The sequence below is a fragment of the Poecilia formosa genome, unplaced genomic scaffold, assembly GCF_000485575.1.
Source record: "Poecilia formosa unplaced genomic scaffold, Poecilia_formosa-5.1.2 Scaffold315, whole genome shotgun sequence".
Taxonomy (NCBI): Eukaryota; Metazoa; Chordata; class Actinopteri; order Cyprinodontiformes; family Poeciliidae; genus Poecilia; species Poecilia formosa.
In genome coordinates this window covers 112,297-123,432 of record NW_006800254.1, presented here as the reverse complement: position 1 = coordinate 123,432, position 11,136 = coordinate 112,297, and the positions used below count along the sequence as shown (strand labels likewise).

The 11,136-nt window shown below is 37.6% G+C and overlaps 1 protein-coding gene across 4 annotated transcripts in view; it reads right to left on the bottom strand.

The window, feature by feature from the left end:
• Nucleotides 1-4,145: 4,145 nt before the first annotated feature.
• Nucleotides 4,146-11,136, bottom strand: part of LOC103152547 (MICOS complex subunit mic25a-like) — a 102,027-nt gene continuing 95,036 nt past the window's right edge. For all 4 annotated transcript variants that reach the window (XM_016661172.1, XM_016661173.1, XM_007573041.2 and 1 more), the window contains one exon: nucleotides 4,146-4,700. In XM_016661172.1, coding sequence (XP_016516658.1) covers nucleotides 4,649-4,700 — 52 coding nt within the window. In that variant the 3' untranslated portion in view covers nucleotides 4,146-4,648. The remainder of the gene's footprint in view (nucleotides 4,701-11,136) is intronic.

Sequence of the window (11,136 nt, the reverse complement as noted above, 5' to 3'; positions counted from 1 at the left end):
GCCAGTTCCTACGACTGAAAGCTGCCATCCATCACCACCTTCTTTCCTCATCAAAAGGTTTATAATAAAGTGACAAGTTTGCATTGCATCCTTGTCTGTTTGCATGGCACCTCGGAAATAAATACACTTTGGGGAAAACATTGTTTGATAGTTCACAGTATTTTTCTTTTGTGATTTTATATAGTTTTTATATAAATTCCACAGTGTACAGTGTAGCTTAGTAGTTCTATTTCGTATCGGTTTCGCCCTTTAAGGCTATCGCTAGTAAGTTTATCCCTCGCGCGCAACGCAGCATTGAAAAAAGCTTAGTCCACGCCCACCTACTGGACCCACCCCAGTCTGAATAATTGACGGTCAGACCAGACAAACGGCTCCCTCTTTTTCTTCAGCGTACGAGCACAGGATATCAGCCCGAACCATCCGGGACCGACCAGTTGCAGGAACCTCGGAGAAAAGCTAGGAAATGACTAGTTGGGGGGGAATGTGTGTGATAATGTGAAATGTTTTGAATTAAAACACAAACATATCGCTGAGAGCAAAATTCCTGCAGGTTCCAACTCTGTCAGATCAGCTGATCTTACAGCAGCTTCCTCGCACACATTCCCCACACACAGCGAGCCGGCGGCCTCTAGACAGCTGTTTAGAGAGACTGTTTTTGTTATATGCGAGCAGATGCTTCATGTTGGTGGTCTGGATGGACCTAGTGAGGCATAGACTACAGCCTGCTTCGCCTTTAACCCACTAGCGATAGCCTTAAAGGTCGAAGCCTATACTCATGGAATCTGGGGTTCCAATACATAACCAATGATTTGTAAAGTGAAATCAACAATATTAGGCGACAAAGTCTCTGTTTTTTGACAAGTTTCGCAGAGTTAGTCTGTTTTGACATCATCCGTCCTGGGGAGTGAGACGCTTTCTGAAGAGCGTAACGTCACATACAAAGACTCATTTAATCCAAGAAATTAAATTTTGTTCACGCAAATGAACCATCTTAATACACCACAGTTAGTTGTGGGGTACCACATGGTTTAGTGCTCAGGCCAGTTGTGTTTAGTAGCTACTGAGTAACAATTTTATGAGGTTACACCCTGGTAATAATGAGTTGAACCGTATTTCTCTAATTGCTCCTGACGAAGGTTTCACAAAATGTCAGAGACATTCCTCTCAGATATTATTCTGAGAAATTACATCATGTAGTTACTGCTAAAATTTTCAGCAGCAGCACATCCTAATGAAAACCTCCTGATGCATTACATCCCAGAGTTGGTCCATTAGAGTGACATCTGGAAGACACATGATGAGTTCAGTGGAATCATTGCTCTTATGTTATGCTTGATAAATCAGTTTGAGTTGATTTCATTCTTTCGTCATGGTGCTTCATCCAGCAGGAAGCAGCCAGCTACACTGTGGTCATGAAATAAATGGACATGGTTAGCAATGACTCAGGTGACTTTTAAAATGACAATATATTCCAATGCACTGTATGTAATTACATCTTAATGTGAATATAGTTGATGGAATGAATTGGAAATCGCTTTGAGACGACATTTTCTGTAGGTTGGTACAACATAAATAAACTGAACTGAACTGATAAAACTTCAGCTTTCCTCATATTCAGTTCATTTTAGTTCAAAAATACAAAAGGAAAACAAATTAAATGTAAAAACTCAATCTTCCAAATGCCAGTTGCTCACAGATGTAAAAATAACATTTTGCTGACATCATAACTGTCCAAAATATATATATAAAAAAAAAAAAAAAAAAAAACAGCAAAAAACCTTCCAGCTGCATAGCATGTAAAACCAGAGGAAATTATTGTCCACACACACACACACACACACACAAACGACTCGACCAAAAAACAAAGATAAATCAGATCTAACTTTTTCCAACCTGCTGCCACCATGAGCGACGCAGTTCTACAGTATACTAAAGAATGGTTTATGATAATTAACAGCCCACATGCATTCAAAGCTTTGCATTTATACAATCCGACAACTAAAAGTCTCAACAAAACTAGTTTTAGATTTATTAACGACAACAGCAACAAGTTTAATCATCCATGTTAAAGGTTCCTCAGGGCAGCCAGGCAAAACTTCAAAGAACTTTTTCTTCTTTTTTCTCTACTTACAGGTCGGCTTAATTAACCTGTAATTTGCCTCGATCACAGATTCCTTTTGTTCCTCATCTTCATGCTGAAATAAAAACTAATGCTTGGTAAGGACAGAATTTTCTGATTACTGTAAACAGGAACAAAACTATAATGGTTTTATAGATACTAATCAGACTTTTGTACAGTTTATGTTGGACACTTTAAGTAAACTTAGTCACCTATAAAAAAACAAAAACAAGATCAGTTCTATAATTTCTTTGCAGTTTGTTGCAAACTGTGAAAGAATCTACAATTTCAAAAACAGTTCTGCTTCTTCTGTGGGGTATAAGTAGTTTATGCCAAGCTGTGGCTTTTTGCTGGAACTTCCTGATAATGATCAAATGAAGTGAAATAAATTTTATATTAATAGACTTTTGGTTGTTTCAAAAGCAAATAAACTTCACTTACCTCAAAAATATTGACCATTCCCTGTTAAGCTGGCATCAATAAATACACTTCTTCTGCTTCAAAATGAATTCAAAATGAGCATTTCCTGTTGAAATTATTCAGAAATTTAACAATATTTGTGTTGTTCTACTTGTTTTCTTCCAACATAATTTCATGTTTATATATTTACCGAGGTACATAGTATATTTTATACATTTTCAAAGTCATTCACAGCATTTACTGAGATTTCTGCATGTTGAATCAAATGTTTAAACCATAAAAGTCACATTCCAATATGGTAAAATATGCCAAATCTATAGCGGTTCTATGTTTTAGGTAGCCTGGATCACATGTACTGATATAAGAATGTTTATTTCATAGATTTGAGACTTATTCTGAAATTGAAAAAAAAAAAAAAAACTTTTCAGACATATTTGTACCAGGAGGAAATAATGGCAGCTTTCATTTTGCACTAAAAGAATTTGTAATTAACAGAGTAGCTAACAAAATTCAAAGCAGAAACCTTGGACTCTATGCATAACTTTCAGTAATTCCACTGTTAGCTGAAGCAATCAGGACACTGCAGACATGCACAATGCAGATATTTCAGCAGGAACTTCATCAGGGTTTCATCAGTACCCTTTGCTCCTCTAGGGTAAAAGTGTAACATCCTTCAACCCCTTCTGTTTCCATGTAAGAGGCCAGATGGGGGAAAAAGGAGGAGGAAGAAAGTCAGAAGGTGGAATACATGAGATACTTTGTAAATAAAAGAAAAAAAAATCCACTGATGGTTTAACAAAAGGACAATACATGAAATCAGTCCTGCAGGCAGCAGTCGGTGTTTTCTCAACTGAAGATGGATTGTTCTTACTGGCTGCTGAGGCTCCTGTCCAGCCAAGACTGCACTGGTGTTCATCCTAGTCTTCAAAGATACAGGTTTTATCCATCAACACAAAACGTAATAAAATCATTGAACACGTTTTGAATGACGTGTAGATTAATAAAATCATTGAACACGTTCTGGCTGTGAGTCTGAAGAGGTAAATAAAAGTTTTTTAATTTATTGACCAAAGTTTCTATTTAAATGCATGTAGGACCGACATGTCAGTAGAAGTGTGATGATTAGGATGGACACTAAACAGTTTGTGATATTTTATCACATTATGTGATGCATTACTACATTATCATTTCTATTTTTATTATTATATAAAAATGGTGAACTTCTGCATTTTGTAATAATTTGCACAAAATGTAATAATGCTATTAGCACAATAAATTATGGGGTATCACAGGGTTTAGTGCTTGGGCGACCCATTTATTACATTTTGTGTTGATTATTACATACTACTGTTTTAAAAATGTAGTCTTGCATATTAAAACCCGACTTTATGACATTGTTATATCCTGTAGCGTTATCACATAATGTGGCATCACAAGTTGAGACAATGTTGGCACCGCAGCCCTCTCTTAACAGTTGTTTTCTTTTTCTTAAGTTTACTTTTGGTAAACTTGTGGGATATAAGTAAATAAATATTTTTGACAAATTATGGTCAGAAAAGACAAACAGGTTGGTTTTACAGTTTGGAAAGAAAAATACTACAGTCAGTTAAATGATATGAACGGTTTAATGAGCTCATCTCAGACGTATGACACGTTAAAGTTGATTCCAGGATTACCTGAGCGTTCTCCCATGTTGTTGGAACAATACAAAACCATGCAACTCAAAAGCAAAAATCATCCCTTCTCTCAGGTCAAGTTCAAAACATGATTCCTACACACTGCATTCAGCGCACATATCTGATTTTTTTCCCCTTCTTCCTTTCATGACTTCAGAAGCAGCAGAGGTTTGGACGTGAACTGACTCCTCGATTTGGCAGATGGAGGAGTGACCCTGAACGAATCCCTGCACCACCAAGCAAACACACGCCGTCATTTTAAAGCTTCCCTGCAGCAGAGCAGTGCAGTGCTGGAACACATAATATTGTAGATAAATAGCATAATAAAAGTTTATGGACAAGGCATGCTAAAAGCAAATCATTTCTCTTCTTAGTCCAAGCAGGAGCAAACCAAACGCTACTCGTAGTGGCTAGAAAAAGTCTCCATGGAATACTACTTTTCTTCTTCTTTCTCTCGCTCTTCATCCATGGTTGACCAGCAGGTTCTACGGGAGAAAATGGGGGAAAAAGAAAGTTAGAATTGTTGCAACCCTACAACGCCATCTGACCTTTAAGATGCTCTCAGGGGGAATGGCTGTGACTTTTCTATTCACACTTTTCCACCTTTAACCGGCCACATCTGAAAGGTCAGATTTAGTAAAGGTAGAGATTATCTCAGTAATGGAGAGAAGGAATCCTCACTGACCCTTCAGTCCATTTTAAAATCACAACTCAGAGGAAATGTTTTACAGTCCAAGTACTCAGACTTTCCTACATGTTTTCAATTTGCTCTATTTTAATGGAGTTTTATATGATAGACAAACAAGAGTTTTAATTCATTTATCCTGAAATACAATACAATGAATTCCAGCTGAGTCTGCAGACAAACTCATAAAAGAAAATAATAACCATAATCAAACCTTATTGTATTTATTCAGCAACTAATTTTTATACATTTTTTAAGAAATTTTCAAAGTTGAAAAACAGTTTTAACTGTTAACACCATGTACTAACTAGTGACGGTCTATATCCAAAAATCCCAACAGAAACCAATAATATCTCTGGCTGTAAAGGGGAAAAAAAAGTTTTGCAAGGTGGTGCATTTCAGCTGATGATAAAGCTTTTAAAATGAAATGGATGTAAAGTCTAAAAGTAACACCTACTATTACAACTTGTTCACTTTAACATAATCCAACTCCTTCCATCAAAATGACCAAGATCTCTGAAAAGAATGATGACTTTGTTCAAAAATGGCAAAGTGATTCTGAGAAAAGCTTTCTAGATAAGAAGCCGGTGTGACAGGAGGTGTAGCACCATGGAAACATTCAACCATACAAACTTTAGGAGCAGCCTATCAAAATGTTGAACTGGAGCTGGATGATGTATTTTTAGAGCAGTGATTTATTCAGAAGGAAAAAGAGTTTGAGAATATGAGGAAAAAGTTGGTTTCTAGAGGCTGGCAGGCTGTCAATGGGAACGTCTCTTTATATCTATAGATCCATATAAATTAGATGGAGGCTTTGAATAGAAACAATGTTTAACATGACGGTTCATTGTTATGGTGGAAGATCTCAGTAAAGAAAAAAATTTCCAGCAGAGAAAAGCAGCAAATGATGAAGCAGACAGGTTGCAGATTTTCACTTTGCCTCTGGTATTTTTCACACATAGATGATATTCTGTCAGGTATATTATCAGGTTTAACACACATTATGACAGCTGCTCCCGTATTAAAACAAACATACGTTGAATGAATACAGTCGTATTAAGGAAGACCGGGCTCAGAGTCAAATTTACGTTTTGCTGTTTTCATTAGACACTTTTTTTCAACTGGTGTGAAAAACAATCACTGATTGACCAAGTTATTATTACTAATTTTGATATTCAAAGCAAAAATATTTGCACTTCTATTTCCTCTCAAAGTCAAATTCCAATAACTGATACTTGATCAAAATAGATTTGGTTTTTGATTATGTTTTCTGAAGGCCAAAAGTAGCACAATTCATCAACACATACAGTACCTGCACAAATGTAAACATTTAGAAATGGAGGTACATTTAACAAATACTGTACATCCATATACTAATAAATATGAAATTTGAAAAACTGCATATTATATACTAAATATCTATGAAAATATGTAAGTATTTAATTTGTTCATTAGATTTCATAGCCCTTTGGTTGAAACATTAATTAATTTTCAGCTTTGTTCAAAGTCAGTGGGCGGGGCTAACCCTGCTGTGTTAGTTTTCAGTTGAGTTGATGAGCAGCCAATCAGATGTTGGGATCTATTTGACTAACTACGCCATAATATATAGGAGAACGGCAAACATTTCAGGGTTTTCCCCAGAAAACTTGCTAAGCCCGGTGGTCGGGGCGTCGAGGCGGTCCACCGTGTTTTGTATTAAAAGATGTTAAGTTGACAAGAAATGTAAAAGTATTACTGTATAATTTATATGTTACAGGAAAAGATCTCCAGTGAAATGCTATTTAAACCCACAACTAGTCTAAAAACAACAAATTTGCACTTCTGTTTAATCCAAATTAAGTCAGCTCCATCAGACCCCCAAGAGCTTCAGGGGCCCCATAAACGTTAATATTTTAAAACAGACCACAGATACATAAATGTAACACTTGTTTATTGAGATTATCAATGCTGTTAAATTTGATTCAATTGTTTAGGCATACATAAATTAAATTATTTTAAATTGTTTAACATTTAAATACATTTTAAGGAGCTGGCAAGTTTACTTTGTAAAACTTCAAAGAACAATATTCATAGTTAATTGTTTTGTTACCATAGCAACAATCTGGTGCTGTGAGTTTAATCTTTGAATTTACAAATCCAATTTAGTAAACTGCGATTATAACTTATTGCTTTCTGGCCAATTAAACTACTCCCTTTTCCCATATTTCACTAAATCTAACACAGAAGCTGTTAGAGGTGCTGATATTTTTAGGAACAAAAGGGGCCCCTAAGTCAGATTCTGCTCCAGGCCTCATACAGCCTTGGACCAGCCCTGCATGATGAGGTAATCCGCTGCACTACGCAGAAATGCGCAACAAACGGGAGATTTAATTCAATGCTGCTAATGTGGCTTTAGTAGCTCTTCCATTTCAGTGTCTGTTGAGTTTTTAATAAGCGTCACAGAAACTATTCTGGTTGGTCGAGTTTATGGGACGAGTTTCTCAGATCTCCGCGCGCCGCGCGCATTATCTCTAAGTAGACAACGCATTGATATGGTTTGATGCATCGTGTAACCGGAAAAATAATAATAAAATAATATAAAATCAGTGTGATGCGTGACTCCGAGGAGAGCGCGAAAGCTCCTCACCGGGCTGAACCTGCATGATGTGGTTAGCGCTGCTCGTTATCCACAAACGCTCCGGCCAACCGGGACCACAGACATAAACTTTACGAGGAAGACAGACACAGAGCCACACGCTGGGCAGCATGTTGAGATGTAAACGCCCCATATAATTGTTCGTTCACAAAGATAAATCATTCTCACCACTCCACAACGTGCACCTCTGAATACGCTACAACTTATTCCTGCGGTTCACATAGAGCTGCGCAACCAGAGCTAACGCGGCGGGTTTTAAACTCTTACCTAGAGTTCTCCAAAGGATCATAATTCCTCACAGTAGGTTGATGTAAATGTCCATACAGGTCAGCCTGAGTCGAGTTTGAGAGAAAGGAGGCGCGCGCGATCCCGCTGAGGTAAAGCAGCGGCAGCGCGAGGCAAAGCGCAGAGGCGCCAGCTGTGTGATTGGTCCGCGCGCTGTCGGCTTTTAAATGCATAAACTATAAACCTATCTATTATAAACCTATCATTTAGGAATAAATCTGCTCTGCTAGTGAAATGCTAAGAGCAAAAGAGACGCTTGCAGCCAGGCTTTTAAAGACAAACAAAAAAAACCCCGATTTTCCCCCCCCCCCCTTTCCTAGAAAGGTAAACAAGCAGCGCTTAGCCTGGCGGCGGGGCTAGTAAAGCATGGCGGGCCGCCAGGCTTATAATACACTGGGGGAAACCCTGCATTTCAATAAATACCTTAGTGATGCTAAATGTTTCAACACAATTAGATTAAATTGAATGATTTTTACATTTGTTTAATTGTATATTTATTAAACACGTTAATTGTTGCACTTATATAACAGTATCTAATGAATTACATTATTTGAATAATTTATTTGATTAATCTTCATAAATGATGATAAATTGCTATTTATTTATATTTACTGTGTTACTTTTAGCCCTCTGTACTGCAGGACTAGGAATATTTGAGAAAGTATTTTAACAGATTATTATTTAAAACAGAAAATCTAGAAATGCATTGTGATTTTCCAGATTAAAAATAAAAAAATCAAAAGATTTTCAATGTTTTGAAATGTTAAAATAGATAGTGTTTTGGAACCTTTGTGTAGATAAAACAGAGCTCTGACTCTCAGATCCTCCAGCTGTGTTACAGAAATCATTAAAACCTCACAGTGATCAATCAGCTCAACTCTTTTAAACCTTCTGCTTTGCCGTCTCACCACTCATTCACCTTCATGTTATGCATTTCCTTTTGAACAGCTCACTGTTCCTATGAAGATCAAATGCAATAAAATAAATATAACCCAGAGAACAGACTGGACTTTTAGCTTAATTATGTTTAGACCAATAAACAATATGTAACTAGTTCATTTTAGTAGTAGTCACAGTGTAAGTGTGAAATTAAAGTGAATTGAACACAAAGTCTCTTGCAAAAGAACAGTTAAACTTTCTTCACACTGTCACATTAGACCCACAAACGTCGATGGGTTTTGACAGGATTTTGTGTGACAGACCAACATAGAGCGGCACCAAGTGAGAAGCAGAAGAAAAGAGAAAAAGTTTTCAATTCTTTACAAACGAAAAGTTTGAAATGTTTGGTGTGCATTTGTGTTTAGATGCCCTCAGTCATACTTTTTGTTTCTATTACAGTCTGTTGGAGTTTGTCTCTACCAGGTTTGCTGACATTTTTCCATCATTCTATACAGAAACGATGGATGGCCAGTGTCCATTACAGCAATTTTGAAAACTTTTGCAAGGCAGGTTTCTGTTTATGTTCAAATATATCACCAAATGTTAGAATGCATGTGATTAATCTAAAATCTTTAATGTATTAATGTTCCATGATGCGGATTAATGGTATTATTACCTTCTCTCCTGCTGTGGGTTACCTAGTTCATAGTAGAGCATCACGCAGTCTTGTACTGCGGTCAACAATGCAGAGTTACAAACAAGAGTGAAAAGATGAGGAAGTTGAGACTGACTGGTCTGCTCAGCGGCAAACTTTACTTTAACCTGTTGTTCACAGGTTGTCATTCACAATGACAGGGTGTCAAACTCCAGTCCTCAAGGGCCGCTGTCCTGCAGTGTTTAGATGTGCCACAGGTAAAAAACAGTGGAATGAAATGGCTTAATTACCTCCTCCCTGTGTAGATCGGTTCTCCTGAGCCTTGCTAATGACCTAATTATTCTTTTCAGGTGTGGTGCAGCAGAGGCACATCTAAAAGTTGCAGGACAGCGGCCCTTGAGGACTGGAGTTTGACACCTCTGTCACGAGAGGACCCAAATCTGGGTCCTCTCGTGACAGAGAGGACCCAAATCTGGGTCCTCTCGTGAATAACAGGTTAAAAGCATGGCGGCTAGAGCGGGCGCCATTCCGAGATCAAATCCCGTTGTTGGTTTCTTTGTCGCTTGTCTTTCCCCACTTCCTGTCAGATTACTGTCAACTAAACGCCACTAGCACCGAAATGTAGCTTACTTTTTGCAAAGGTGAATTGTCCTTCCACTCAGACACAACCAGTGTATAGTTAATATTTCTAAATTAAGTTGAAACAAAATTACTTCTTTTAAACTTTCCTGAATATAAAAACCTGAAAAACTGAAATGTTTAGTTTGAGGCAAAAAAATATTTTCTTGAACATGTTTTTGATAATGTGCATTTTTTGCATTTCAAGGTTGTGATTAATAGTGATTAGACAGCACTTGTGTGATTACTAAATATATATTTACAGAGTTATAGAGAATGCAAGATCCAAATAAAACGTATTATCCTGGATGAAAGTACCTTTCTGCTCCTTCATATTTATTTTTCTGTATTAGGTGAAAACTTGAGTCAAAGAGGGGCGCCAGTCGTGAAAAGTTACCGTGGTTACCGCGTACTTTAGCAGTTTGAATGCGGCTTTCTTGCAATGAGGCTGTTTCCATTTCATGCGGCTCTGGCCAGAAGATCAACACACTACACTGCAGGGGCTGCAGAGAGGAGAAGCGGGACAGAGGGCGATCAGCGAAGATAGACAGAGAAAAACAAATAACTAGCAAGAAGTCGGTAAAGGCAAGGGAGCAGAAGAAGTCAGTCCCCCCCAACCACCAACCACCACCACCTCAATTCTGCAGAATCCAGCTTGGGAGCCTTGACTCAATTGGAAATCCATTTTATCTGATGACTGGCAGGCAATTGGAACTCCCAGGTGATGAGCTGAGGTTCTGCGGTTGATAGACCTGACCAATCCACTGCTGAGGGATGGAGGGATGGAGATGGAGGACAACACGCACTAACAAAGTTCCTGTTAGGGTTCGACTATCAGCAAGTTCACACTTTGGAGGAGAAGTAAGGAACTAGAACAACACGAATGGAAATAAAAACAGACATCTGAGAAGACGTTCTGAGTGAAAAGCTGTTTTTACCTGGTGTTAACATTACTCTTCTGTGAATTAAAGACCCTAAACATCCAGCCAGAGCTACAACGGAACCAAATCAAAGTATATTTGTGTTAAAATGGCCTAGTCAAAGTTCAGTCCTACAACTGCTCTAAAAAGTCTGCACAACTGGGTTAAAATGTCATGTTTTTGTGATAAGTAAAACTGAATATTTCTGAATAATTTCAAAAACTTTTCAGCTTTTAATGTGAAA